The 15,090-nt window shown below is 36.2% G+C and overlaps 1 protein-coding gene across 3 annotated transcripts in view; it reads right to left on the reverse strand.

Annotated features, from left to right (window-relative positions):
• Positions 1 to 5,661: 5,661 nt before the first annotated feature.
• Positions 5,662 to 15,090, reverse strand: part of RAB2A (RAB2A, member RAS oncogene family) — a 61,373-nt gene continuing 51,944 nt past the window's right edge. For all 3 annotated transcript variants that reach the window (XM_087707028.1, XM_087707030.1, XM_087707029.1), the window contains one exon: positions 5,662 to 8,730. In XM_087707028.1, the coding sequence (XP_087563154.1) occupies positions 8,635 to 8,730 (96 nt within the window). In that variant the 3' untranslated portion in view covers positions 5,662 to 8,634. The remainder of the gene's footprint in view (positions 8,731 to 15,090) is intronic.

Consider the following 15,090-nt stretch of genomic DNA (forward strand, 5'->3'; position numbering starts at 1 on the left):
GATAAAAGTAGCCAAAAAGAAAAAGGAAAAATAGTAGAAAATAAGAAATAATAAAAAAAAAAACACCCACACTCACACACAAAAAGGAAAAAGAAACAAAAAGGGTCATAAGCCCACTACGTTACCACAGCTTCCCATTATCTATAAATCTTAATCAATGTGACTCATTCCAAATTTCGATTATTTTACTACTTGCAGGGTTTCAAACTATATTAGAGCCAGGTAAGTTGATCAGTTAGAATTCCCCAACTAAAAATCTCCTTGCTTTGTCTATCTATTCAAACCTTTAATTTATCTCCTTTTTTATCCAAGTATCCAAACCTTTCTATAACACCATTAACTCAAATACTTCTTTCATTTTTCATTTCCAACACCTCCCTTTCTATCCTTACCCACCTCCACATATAAATTTTTAACCTTCCACCCTGCCTTTATCCATATCCACATATATATTTTATCCATATTCGTTGCTCCTCCCATATTTACTCCACTTTCCTGAAGATTCTCCGACCAAACTTTCTTAACCTTATATTGATATAGCAACTCAAACAAACATCAGCTTACGTTCTAGCCCCATGTAATCTAATTAAACTTTCGCTGCCCTTCCCTCTCCCACGCACCTCCCAACTCCGTTTGTCCCAAACCACAACTCAAAAAGATCACAATTTCCGCTCTCTTCACCTAAAAGAATAGTTCATGCACAATTAAAGTTAGAGTTCAAACAAAATTTCTGTACAATATATGTCCCCAATCAGCAACGCTTCTTTCAGTCTCCATGTCTCATCATCGATATGCCACTTTTCCATTTTATCCCAGACGGAAATCATAAAGCTTTAAAAACATCGCTAGTCTTTATTCTTTAGTCTTCTGCCCTTCCGGAAGAGAAAAGCAACACGCTCCACCTTGTAGCCACGTGTCTCGCTGTTTGTCTTCTCCTTCTCCCTGTCTCTCCCCAGATCCGGATGAATCAGGAAGTCCCGCCTTCAGGGTCTCGTAGTAAAATTTTCGGGCTTCACAGACAGAGTTAATGCGGTGTTTTTGGTCGCCAAATGTAACTGTAATACCAGCTGGGACTTCCCATCTATATGAAATCTGAGAGTTTCTGAGTTCTTCGGTTAAGAAAGCATACTGTCTCCTTGTTCTTAACATTTGAAATGGTATCTCCTTAAAAACAATCAAGTCGTCCCCGTCAATTCTCAACCTCTTTCCGTAGAGCCTCTGTGTTATCTCATTTCTAGATTCCCTTGTAGTAAAGTATATTATTATGTCCCTCGGAAGCTGTCGCTGTTTTGCTACCCAGGAATTCTGGCGGTAAATTCTTTGAATCTGCCAATCAAAGTTAAGTCCCGGACTTCCCACCAAGCGGCTGAAAGCCTCAAAGAATGTCTGTTTCAAATTCTCCTGTTGGTTTTCACGCAGCCCTCTAACACGTATAGCAAAGGCAGACTTGTTATAATTTAATTTGACAAGTTCTTTTTGTGCAGATTCAATTTCCTGTTCTAACGTTTGAATTTTTGATATCAGATTAAGGTTACTTTCTTCCAAAAGTTCCAATTTGTCCTCCGTTTCAGCAATATAATCTGTCATGACTGTCATTACTCCGATTATATCCTGCTTTGCCTGAGCAATTTTAGCATCAAATTCATCAGATAAATCCGAAATCAGTTGATTAATCTCCTGTCTGAAATCATTAAGCGTTTTAAGAAGGAATTCTTGTGTTAGCAAATCTCCCGTGGAGGGTGTAGGAGACAAGGGTAGCGGCTTCATGGCATTTTTTGGAGATATATTATTAAGGAGGCGCTTCTGTTTAAGTTTGGGAGCCATTCCAGAATAAAAATAAGAGACAAGCAATCCAGCGAGCCAAAAATCAAAGTCTGTGCTCCCCTCAGATAATCTTTTAGCAATTAGTACGGAGAAGCCTTCAGGAGGGTAGGGTCAGCTAGCTGCGTCAGATCAAACACAAAAGCTACGAGATCGCCATCTTGTGACGCAGTTAAAAAAAGAAGAAAGGGAGCCTTTTGCGAGATTGAAGCTGGTATTTTAAATAGTAATAGAGAAAGTTCCTCGGGAATGTTCCCCGCCCGAATTGGCTTTTAAATAGCTTAGTTTTGTCCTGGGGGGGAGGCAATCTGCCTAGGCTGCAAAAAAAAGCAGCGCGGAAAACTGGCCGGACTAAAGGCTCAGCTAATGTTGAACCTCTTCTCCATTCACAGCAAAAAAAAAGCTATGAATTACAAAGAGATCCTAACGACTGACCTTCTCCCTGCCCCTTTCTGCCAGAAAGGGGAGATATCTATAGATCTTATAAGATATACGAACCAGAGTCCTGGCAGGAGCTTTACTTAGCTCCCGACGGCGGCAGCCCCTCCCCTCGAAGCCCATGGCTCAATCCTTTTGGTTTATATGGCTCCATGTGATGTCAACATAAATCTATCTGGTTTACATTGCTGATTCAATATTTCTTCAGTTGTGAGAAATTTGTAATTTTCTAGAATTCTCTCTCTTCCCATCCCTGGTACTGACATTTAGCAGTAAAAAGGCAACAATGAAGAATTGAGTTTTCCCTCAATTTAGATGATGACTGACAGACTATAGAATACTGGCCAACTACATTTTAGATTAGTTATATGAACTTGGTATGTGTTAATGGGTAATTCAATATGCCATGCATATCCAGAATTGTGGCATGACAAAACCGCGGTCCACTAAAGCGCACCCGATTAAAGCGCGTACCTGACGTCATCAGCAGCGCGACAAATACGACCGCGGAGAAAAAAGGGCACTTTAAAAAGCGCTTTTAAAGCAAGCCGATTCACGTAAAGGTAAGGGTTAGGGTTAGGTTAAGGGTTAGGGTTACGTTAAGCGTTAGGTTTAGGGTTAGGTTAAGGGTTAGCGTTAGGGTTAGGTTTAGGGTTAGGTTTGGGGGGGTTAGGGTAAGGTTTTCGCGTTAATTTTAACTTTACCGCTCACAGCGTGATGTTTTCGGCGCGCTGTGATGACGTCAGGTACGCGCTTTCGTCGAGCGCGCTTTAGTCTACCGCGGTTTTGTGGTGGAACCATCCAGAATATTGGGTTGAAAAAAATCATGATTCAGTTACACAAGTTACATGCTATGTGAACATAGCAGCACATTAACAAATGGAAGAAGTAGATGTGTTTGAGAAGTTCTAGTAACTTTATATCCACAATGCCGAACGTTTCGTGGAAGACAATTTTTCAATGGACCTGAGGAGTGAGCACAGAAGCGTTCAACCTAGATACCTCTATGTGCAGTTTTGCTTGCTGTTCACCTCTAGCTGTGCGGCCTGGTTCCTAAAAGGCTGTGGGCTGGTATTAGTCCACAGCCCAGGGTTGGGGAGCCGCTTTACACCATGGAAAAAATTAGTTCATGAAAGTTTGGTTTCACACACTTGTGCTTTTTGTTGAGTGAAAGAAAAACACCTTGCTTTATACACTTACCAATACAGCAGGGATGGCAATAGATTAGTATGTGCCATTACTGTTTTATTTTGTACCTGATTACTGACGTGAAAATGGTGTATCATTTCCCATGGTGTATGCCATGAGTCATTTGCAGAATCATTGCAGAATCATTGCAGAATTTGTGAATATGATCCAAAGTCTAAGTCCAGCAACTCAAAGTTTTAAAAAAATTCAAAAACTCTAAAGAACAAGCTAATTCAGAACACAACAAAACACTTACTTCATACAAGGATGACTCTAAAAAGGAATAATTCCTCAGAATCTGAAATTAAAAATCAAATCTGAGATTGAGCACAACTTATTCCTGTAACCCTTTTAACAGAAGCACATTTCAGAGAAAGATGAACCGGTATGCCCTAACAAACGAACCACTTCTTAAATTATAAGCCTCTTTTAGCCTCTTAAACATTGATTCCTTTAAAAATAGAGTGCCCATTCTATACTAATGTAAGTTGTTACATTCATGGAAATATGACAGCAGTAATTATTGTAGGCTATAACCTGATATGAATTTTCTATTTTATAAATGTAACAATGAAAATGATAAGCATTAGTTGAACAGTTGCAGAAGAATCCCAGATATTCCCATCTCAAAAGTCTGTTCATTCTGACAGTCCATGAAGATTATGTGTCTGATGACAGTTTCAGGGCAAGCCTTCCCTTCTTTGTGCAAAGGGAGAATAATGCCAGATTCAGAAAACAGAAAAATGCATTTCAATTGTCTTGAAGTATTGATTCTTATCAGGCCAGGATACTTATGAATATTGAATTGTGGGGGGTTGGGGGAAGAGCGGATCTCAGACTCCTGAAACAGAATTTATATCGCTTTGTCTGGTACACTTAAAATACACCGATTATGTTTCAGTTTTATTGCCTCCTGGTGTATTTTTTTGGGAACATCATAGGCTAAAGTTGCAAGATGGTTTAATGGAAGGAGGAAACAACCTGTCCATAATTCATACTTTTACAATTTTTATTTATATTTGTTATGCAACTGACAGTAATATATGGGAATTCGTAATGTGAAAGTTGCTTATAGAAATTCATGTTTTGTCTGCTAAGACAAAATATCTATTTCCAGTATTTAAAGGCTTTAAAAATTTGATTAAGGCCCATTTTCAATTATTACATTAAAAAAACTAAAATGTAATTGAACCTTTCAGCCTGACCTTAATCAGATTGTATCTTTCAAAATTTGTTATCTGAAATGTTTTTAGAAATATATCATTGCTTAACAGAACCACTTCCCCACCTAATTATTTTATTGTCTATGGCCAAGTGTTAGCAAGAACATTTTTATTATGTTTTGACTCAAGGCAATCTTACATTTTTAAAAAAGAACAATCTCAGTTGCTAGAGCATGTAGAAAATAAATCTGAGTCGGGCACTCCCACTGTAGTTAAAGTAGGATAATATAGTGTTTCTTGCATTTGCCAAGGGTATGTTTCTTCTTATCCACAATATTTAACAGTGTTTGTAACAAGTCCAAAAATAATAAAATCTGTCCCAAGAATAGAAGTGATAGATCCATTACATACTACTTTTTGTCATGGTCTTGGCTTTGTTAAGAGTATTTTAGTAGTTTTTATTAGCAATGATTTGGTTTCTTTCATGCATAGCAAACCTAGTACTGTAGACAGTTTATCAGCTGCTTGCATAGTACAGTATCAACGTGGATTATTTACAAACTAAACTTCAATATCACAATAAAACAAAATATATTAACAAGGCTGCAAGGAAATTCTACACCTTAGGAAAAAAAACTTTACTGTATTGTCTGAGGAAAATATCAATTATTTCCATTCTAAATGAAAACGTATTTCCATAAATGTAATTTAATTTTCATATTTGGCAATTTTTGAACTTTTCCAAGTGCCTCATTTTTAAAAATAAAAACATAAAACAAGTAACCGATTAAGTTTAAACTTAATAGCATGCCAGGCACCATCCTTAAAGGTTATCTCTATAGTATTTACAAGTAAATGGGAAAAAGCACTGTCAAAACAACTTTTTTCAATGTTTTATCATTTTCCTAGTGATAATCCAAATTGCTGAACCAATTTCTATAGAGATTAAACTTTAGAAAAGTTCCATACAATTAAAATGGAGCAGATTGCTAAGTATATAGTGAAATGCCTTATTATAGGAATGAACAGTAAGCAGATAGGGTACTTCCAATGCCTTATCAAAGTTTCTTTAATGCAAAGGTATTTTCAACACCTGTAACACTATGGCTGCTAAAGCATCATTTTCAATATAATTCTGCATTGTTTTTGAAATGAGACAGGGAGAAAGGGAGGGAAAAGGGGAAAACATTTGCTTGTAACAAAGGCAGAATGAGAATGACAGAGATGAAGCAAATATAAATTTCGAACATATAAACAATACTTCATGTTTTAAGTAGCTTCCAAGCATTGCTAATGGTATAAGTAACATGTATTGGTCATTTCTCTCACTTTTGTGAAACACTGCACAAAGCAGTTAGATCTGTTACATCTGGAATTTGTACCATACAAATCCAGTGATTAGAAACAACTAATACACACATATATTGTAATATAATAGAAAATTCAGAGATTTCTATTTCAAATATGTATGTGTACTGTATATATTATACATACACAGCGAGCGGGTATTAGATGTGGTGTACAATATTAAAATGCCATATTCAATGAAAATGTCACAAGACAATGTGGGTATTAGGGCTCAGAAACTGTATTAGCCTACCATATACAGTTGCTTAAAATGTTTGATGAAAAGAATAGGATTTAAAAGGTACAAATTCTCTATTTCAAATTATTCATCTTCAGAACTGCTCAACTTTTGCAAGAAGGGAACACTCTGTACCTTAAGAGGTAAGAAAAACATCACAAAATATTTCAGTATGGAACAGCTGATTCATCACATACAGATCAAGAAATTCAATTTTCAAGCCAACAAACTCAGGTATTTTAAAGTATGAGTTTGTTATTACATTTATAGAAAATGTACATTGAATAGTACAGTTGAGATCATGACAGAAGATAGCATCAAAGAAAAAACAGCACTAGTATTCCTATCATGAATAGTAGCTTGAAATCATGCATGCATGTTCAACCTATAAAATCCTTGTATTCTGAATGCTGATTTTCAGTCTTGGGTCTATTGCACATATACTGGTAAATTAACCCTATTATCCCTAACCCAGCATGGCAGATGAAGGGATTTGCAGTTGAACTAAATGTTTATATGTCGCATATTTCTATCATTGCTATACCCAGCCCTTTACAGACCAATGTTAAGGAGAATGGAGCATTCCCTAATGAATAAAAGCATGTAATCATATCTCTAAGAAATCCGTTTCATGATTGTCATGAAGCTAAAAGGCTTCTCTGGGCACCTTAGAACAGGTGGGCATCCTGTGGGGGGCACAAAGCCAGTTCAGTATTTTTATTGCAGCTTCTAAAATCCTTCAGATCATATCACTAAAATTAGATGGTAAGGTGCTGCACTTTCCATTACTGGTTAAAGGAAACATCAAAATCCAAGAAAAAAGAGGTAAATTAAGGCTTGTGTAGAAAAGCTTTTTAGAAAAATCCACCCTATTAGTGCGCGGGCACATATACACACACACACACACATACAAACACTCACCTTCACATAGCTTGGACTGTGGCCCATCCAGTTACATTGTTACTGTCCTAACACCTTAACTTGTCACTATCAAAAATGGGCAACCTTTGGACACAAATACTATTTGCTATATCTTGTGATATGATAAAAATGTAATAATTAAATATATTGTTCAGTTATCAAGAAGTTGTAACATTAAATTAGAAATTATTTTCATTTCCATTTCAATATATCCATCATGTCATATTCTCTCTCTGGTTCTAAATTGGAAATGTTAGTTGGGTGATTTAAAAAAAACAATTAGCAACACTGTTGGCTCAAGAAAAGGCATTCTCACTTAATACAAAAGTCCTATCCATCTTCCCTTGTTTAATATATGATTACCAGAAACTTATTTTGCACAGAGGAAAATAAATGAAAACTATGGAGAAAATGAAAATAAAATCACCATGTGGAGTGCAGCACTAAAGTATTTTCAATTTTGTCTTCAATCAAGTATTTGCAATCTGGCAATTTTATTGTCACACCTCCTTCACAATAGACAAGATGTTTACCATATTAAGATTACATGTTGCCACCAAAAAATAAAAAAGCCCAAACCAAAAGAAAACCAACTTTACATAGTTACTGTACATCTAAGCTGAAAAACTGTCCTTGAGAAAAACATTTACCTATAAGTGAAAATGGAAATAAATTTAAGATCAAACTCTTCATAATGTATCATTTGGAGTTTCAATGTTTTCTCTATTTTCATTCATAATATGTTTAACCTACACAATTAAGGCAAACAGCTAATCCATTTCTGAAGAGGTGTTATGGAAGTTGTGAGCAAATAGCAAACATTTGGCATTAAAATAGGTAACACATATGTAGCTTCTAATAATATACATAAAGCATTTTGGGGAGGTGGGGACTCTAGAATGACAAGACAACAAACATGCTAACATATCAATAAAGTTTAAAATTCAATATCTAAGCAATTTCTAATAATGCTTTGCACTTCCAAGCTCTAAATGTATTGAATTTATGCAAATGCATTAAAGAATTATAGCTTGGCAAATATATCCAAGCAGATTGTTAAACTATATATACAGAAAGTAAATGATAAATACAGGATTAAGAATCCCTTTTTTTTCAGAGCTGAAAATGGACAAAATTGAGGACAGTTCTACAATAGTAAACATTAGGTAACCACAGTAACTGGGCCACCTAACTACATAAACTGAATAAAGTACTCTGATGACTTTGTAGTGTTTAATACAGTTCGTAGTCAAGGGCACAAGACAATATTTGACAAAAATAATCACAACAATGGACTTCAAAATTAAATGGAAATATAGATATGAATACAATCTCCAAAACCTGTATTTTAAGTGAACGTTAACCATTTATTCAAAGTTGTACAAGATTTGAAGAATAAAGTCTTCCGCAACATGATGCCATCTTACAATAATTTCGTGTCATAGTTGAAACTGAGTGGAGAGAGGGGAGGATGAAAGTTAGTAGGTCTCATCAGGCAGCTAGGAAGTAAAAATAGGTTCAACAGCAGCCTCCACCAGCTTGTTGTCCTCCTTGATTGCCTGCAAGTGTTGCATTAGTAGCAGCATGTTGAGGGCCGATTTTAATGCCATTTGCCTGAAATAAAAGTGGAATGCATATTACTGATTTGAAACATTGACAGAGAGTTGGAAAACATTCTATTTATGATTTATGAACAAGTTGTTCTTTTGTTTTCATGTTTAACAAGCTGTAATTATCATAAATTATTACAAAGAAAATGATATGTAGATTTATTACATTACTTCTATTTTTAAAACAATTTTAACTGAATTTTAATAAATGCAGTACCAAAATATAACAGTCTTCCTATTATAAATTCATATAATATACACAAGCATTTACACATGAAACAGTTTCAAACTGCTTCATACCTAGAATTCCTCAACATTTCTAATAAACTCTTATTCACATCAAAAGAAAGTTCCTAGTTCCATTGCTCTCATACAAATGCTTTCTTCTTCTGAATGCATTTCTTTCTATGTTGAGTCAGCTGTACAGGCTAAGGCATACAAGTGTTCTGTGTCATCAATAATTTCTATGATCCCCAAAGACGTGGCAACTTGCCAAGAACCACACAGAGAGTAGTTCTTTCATTCATCAAACTCACACTTATATCTTAACCCTCACTCCCTCAAGTGGATTGTACCTAAAATACAGCACTTTAAGAAAAGTAATACAGTAGCTTCAGAAATTAAGCTCTTAAGGAAACTTTGCGTCACAGTAAATCTCAGATTTATAGTGCTTGGCAGTTGTTCTGCAACAGTAGTAGCCTTGGGGTTTCTGGCACTAGCTTAGTATTGACAGCAGCTGATGTGGTTTCTTTTTGCTCTTTGACTCCTCTTTAATAAAAAGCATGCCCTATGGCTCATTGGTTTTGCCCCCTCTGGGTGGTAGCAACTTTTTGAGGAATCAAGTAGCCAGAGCTGGCACTGAGCCAAGTAAATAGCATGCACTGTTGGCTCCTGACAGCATATTGTAATCAAATCTTCATAAGGCATTGTAAAGCAGTCAGATGCTGTATGAAACTTGACAGATACAACAAGCATTCTTTTTCAAGAGCCATGATTGCTGTCCAATATATATGCTATCAACTATAAGCTAAAGAACATCTGGTATAAAGTTATTAAGAGAAATCTGGGGAATGTGTAAACAAATAGAAAGAGATGCTACATTGTAAATTTCCCTTCACATTTTAATTTGTTCATTCAATTTAAGCTATACTCATCATTTTAATGAGTACTCACTGAAGCCTTAATTTTACTGGGCACAATGGCCTACTTGATTTGGGTCCTGAATATACATTCAAGCCTTCATAAATAAGCAACAAATCTTTTATTCATAGTCAAATGTGTTATAATGGTCAAACAGTGATAGACTCTTATGAGGAGATTCTTTTGTGTTATACACCATCTTAGACAATAGACAAAATATTCATATTTGTTCATATTTTGATATATGATTATATTCAAAAAAAAACTATCACTGTGGAAAGCTGATAAGCTATCTTGCAAAAACACGAAACTTAAAAAAAAAGATGTACAACAGATGATAGACCAATACAGGTAGTCCTCAATTTAAAAACAGTTCATCTGTTCAAAGTTACAACAGCCCTGGAAAAAAGGACTTTTGACCATTTTTCAGTTACAACCTTTGCATCACCCCCATGATAATGTGATCAAAATTCAGATACTTGGCTCATATTTATGACCGTTGCTGTGCCCCAAAGTCATATGATCACTTTTTCTGATCTGAAAATCAAAGACACTGGGGAAGTCATTCACTTAACAACCAGGTTACTAGCCTATCAATTACAGTGATTTACTTAACAATGGTGGCAAGAAAGGTCGTGAATGGGGCAAAACTTGCTTTAAAAATATTAACAATGGAAATTTTGAGCTCAATTGTGGTTATAAGTTGTGGACTACCTGTACAGGGGAAATCCAGATTCCTGTCAAATATCTACCCCAAAAGCTCACTCAATGAATTTAGGCCAATCTCTCTTTCATACCCATCTGCAGCACAGAGGTGATGTGGAGAAAAACAGAAGGACCACTATGTATGCCACATTGAGTTCCTGAACCAAAAGTAGCATAATTACAAATAATGAAAATAATAAAGAACTACAGGCTAGGTAAAAGTCACATCTCATTAAAGTTTTTGCCTTAACAATTAACCCTCACATTCTCTCTCACAATATTTATCCAATAAAAGAGAAAACAGGAAAACATAACTTCTTACTTATTATTTCACTTAATGAATAGAATTAATAGGACATGCCCTCCACTCTAAAGATAAAATCTCTAGTATTTCCCAGTATACAAAAAAGATTTTAAAAACTATACTTTTTAAACCATTTAAAACTGCTAAAGAAATAGATTAGGCAAATTCAGGCCTTCCCTCCCTCCCTCCCTCCTGATTGCTTTAAGTAGCAACTTTCAATGCTATACAAAAAAGTTACAGTTTGGGGCAAGATGTGATGTTCTTAAAACATATGTTCAAAACCTTAGATATATGAGACAAATTGTGTGGTTCTTCAAATTCTAGCAACTAATTAATCAACTGAGCCCACAGAGCTATACACGAAAATCACAGTCAGGCGTTTGCAGCCCATGGCAATATGTCATTTTCAATTATAGAAATAGATTAAGATATTATGGTATGTCTTTTAGAGAACACAGTATGCAACAATGCAACATTCATTCATTAAAATAGCTGGGCAAGACTCATGTATATACTTATTATTTTATATAGATATTAAAAATACATTCCTAACCATATTTATTTGTAAATAAATCCCATCATCATTCTAATATTAGAAAGATTTCAATTTAACATACTTCAATAGTATTAAAAAAATTCAACTGGGTGCCCATACAAATAAGTAAAAGTGATTTTGAAAGATATCTTTGCCTTGGAAAAAAAAAGTAACTACAACTTAAAAGTTTTTCTTTGGATGAATTAATAGTGATTCATGAATAAGGAGTGTCAGTTTATAATCCATTTCAATTGCAGTAAAATTTTGCTATCCTGTTTTATCACCTTAGGCTGTCAAAAGATACTGTTTAGGAGCTGTGTAGCTAAACAAAATTAATTCTCAGAAGGGAGCCATTTTCAGAGCCAGAGGTTGAGAAACCAGGAAAATAAAACAAATCTGATCCGATTTAAAAGAACCTCTAGTGACATAATAAATAGTAGTGGGGAGAGCGGGCACCCTTGTCTAACACCCTTTCCAATTTGTATCCTCTCCGTTAATTCCCCGTTGACTATGATATTTGCAGATTGCCGTGAATATATAGATTCTATAATCTTAATGAATTTGTCGCCAAATTTCATCATTTTTAGTTGAGTGATTAGGAAGTTCCAATCTAGGTTATCAAAGGCTTTCTGGGCGTCGACAAAAATTAATGCGAGTTGTTTCTCGGATCTTGTTTGATAGAATTCCAGGGTATCAATTATTATTCTTGTATTGTTTCTAATATGTCTTTTTGGGAGAAAGCCGTTTTGATCCGAATGGATACTTTGATTTAATATTATTTTTAGTCTTTCCGCCAATATTGATACAAAGATTTTGTAATCTGCATTTAACAGGGATATGGGTCTATAATTTTGGACCTTGCTACTGTCCGCCTCTTCCTTTGGTATTAGGGTGATGTAAGCTTCCCCCCATGATTTTGGGACCCTACCATTTTGTAGTGCCTCATTACATAGTTCTAATAATTTGTCTTCCATGGTATTTTGAAGTTTTTTATATATTTCCGACGGAAGCCCATCCGGCCCAGGTGTTTTATTGTTTTTTTGTTTTTGAATGGCCTTTTTCAGTTCTTCTTGTGTAATTTCTTTATCGAGCATCTCTCTCATCTCCTCCGACAAGACTGGAAGTTTCTGCTTTATAAGGTATTTTCTAATGTCTTGTTCATTAATTTCGTCTTGTTTATATAGTTTCCTATAATAGTTCTGTACTATCTTTTTCTTTTCTCCTATTTCTTGTTTCAAATTCCCCTCCTCGTCGCACAATTGTTTAATAATTCTTTTGACCTTCTCCTTTCTTATTTTGTGGGCCAACCATCTCCCAGTTTTATTTGCATGTTCAAAATAATTCTGCTTCATTCTCTTAATGTTTTGTGCTATTTCCTCTTGAGAGATCAAATTTATTTGGTGTTTAATTAACTCTCCTTTTTCCCTGTGTCTACTGTTTTCTGGCTCTTTCTGGGTCAGCAGTTCCGTCTCTCTTAATTCTTTGTTCAGTGTATTAAGTTTTCCCCTGTATACTTTGTTTCTTCTTATTATATAGGCTATTGATGTTCCCCTCACAACTGCCTTCATCGTGTCCCAAACATTTTGTATTGAGGTCTGCTCTTTACAGTTTTCTTTAAAGAAGTAGCCCAATTCCTTTTCTATTTGTTGTACAAATTGTTTCTCTTGTAGTATGTTCTGGTTTAATGTCCACCTAGCTTTTATCCTTGCCTTCCCTTTCCATTGCCATAAGACTGGGTGATGGTCGGCCCACTTGTTCATTGTTATTTCAATATTTACAGTATCCATAAGTAGTTCCGAGTTTGACCAAACCATGTCGATACGGGACCATGAATTATGTGGATGGGAGTAAAACGTGTACTGTTGCATCTTGTCATTCATTGTTCGCCAGACATCATAAAGATCTAATTCCTTCACCATATTTACATAGGCAGACGGTAGTTTCCTTCTTGTACTTTTCTTGTGTGTACCCTTATAGTCCATCTTACCGTCTGCCATAGCGTTGAAATCCCCTAGAATACATATATTTTGCCACTCTATTTCATTTATCCTCTTATATAGATTAACATAAAATCTCTCTTGTTTTTGGTTTGGGGCATAAATTCCAACTAGTAAAAAAATTTTCCCACCATTCATTATCTCCACCATTAATACCCTACCGTCTTTGTCTGCGTGTGTTAATTTGGGGTTCAACCATTCTTTTATATACATCACAATTCCTCTTTTTCTGGTTTGTGCTGACGAGCAGAATGTTTTACCTAGTTTTGGACAGACCAACAGGTTATTGTACTTTTCTTTAATGTGGGTTTCCTGAAGACAGATTACATCTAACTTTTGTTTCACTAGATCCAACAGTATATGTTTTCTTTTGGAAGTTATGTTAAGACCATTTACATTTGCTGATAGTACATTCGTTTCCCATTCTATGAGCTGAGGTGGCGCAGTGATTAAATGCAGCACTGCAGGCTACTGCTAGATCAGCAGTTCAGCAGTTCAAATCTCACCGGCTCAGGGTTGACTCAGCCTTCCATCCTTCCGAGGTGGGTAAAATGAGGACCCAGATTGTTGGGGGCAATATGCTGACTCTCTGTAAACCGCTTAGAGAGGGCTGAAAGCCCTATGAAGCGGTATATAAGTCTACTGCTATTGCTATTGCTATTCTTCAATTCCATTACACGTTATTCGCTTTGAGGGCGCCTTTATATCTTGTCTCGATGGGTGACCTTGCTTTCGAATCTTCTCTGCCATATCTCTCTCGCTCTCTGGCCTCTCCCGCCCCCCGCCCCTCTGGTTGAGTTTCAATTATAGTGTCCTCCTGTCTTAAAAGTCCTTCTTTATTAAACCTCTCATCGTCTGCTAGTAAAGGTTCCTGGAATTCTTGAGCTTTCGCCAAGGTATCTATCCGGTATTTCTTTTCCCTCCATGTTATTAACATTCCTTCTGGAAGGAGCCATCTGAACTGGATTCTGTCTCTGTTTAAACGTGTGGAGAGGAAGTTGTATTTCCTTCTCTTCTCTCTGACTCTCCGTGGAGTCTGTTTCAAGATGAGAATTTCTTTACCCTTGTATGTTAGAGAGTCCCCTCTTATTGTACTTAGAATGTCCTCTCTCAACTGCCTTCTCAACACCCTCACATGGATCTCCCTCGGAAGCCGGTGGCGCCTCGCGAAGCCTGTATTGACTCTATAGGCTTCGTCCAGTTCATTAATAACCTCTTTTTTCGGCCTGCTGAGGACTAATCCCAGGGTTTCTCCAATCAGCTCCCGGAGGTTTTCATCTTTTGCTTCCTCCACGTTTTGTAGTCTTAAATAATATGCTGATCGCTCTAATTCTAGCTGGAGGATGGCCTCCTCCAGGCTTGAGTTTATAGATTCCAGATTGTCCTCTACTTTGTCTATCCTTTTTTCCGCTATTTCCGTTCTCCCCTTAACATTTTGAATTTCCTGCTCATTTTTCAGCAGCGCTGTTTGTATTACTCCTATACGTTCCTCAATCTTTCCCATATTGTTTCTTACTTCATGCATTTCATTTTTTACTCCCTCCAGGCCTTTGGTGACACTTTCACCCATCTTCAATATTGCCTCTTGTAGGGAGTCCATTGTTACCACCTGGTCTTGTAGGGTTGGGGCTGCCTTATCTCCCATTTGCCTGCCCTCAGGAGACTTTTCCCTCACCGGGGTAG

The sequence above is a fragment of the Thamnophis sirtalis genome, unplaced genomic scaffold (genome assembly GCF_051295495.1).
Source record: "Thamnophis sirtalis isolate CommonGarterSnake01/CBP01778 unplaced genomic scaffold, rThaSir2_p1.2 scaffold_2, whole genome shotgun sequence".
Taxonomy (NCBI): domain Eukaryota; kingdom Metazoa; phylum Chordata; class Lepidosauria; order Squamata; family Natricidae; genus Thamnophis; species Thamnophis sirtalis.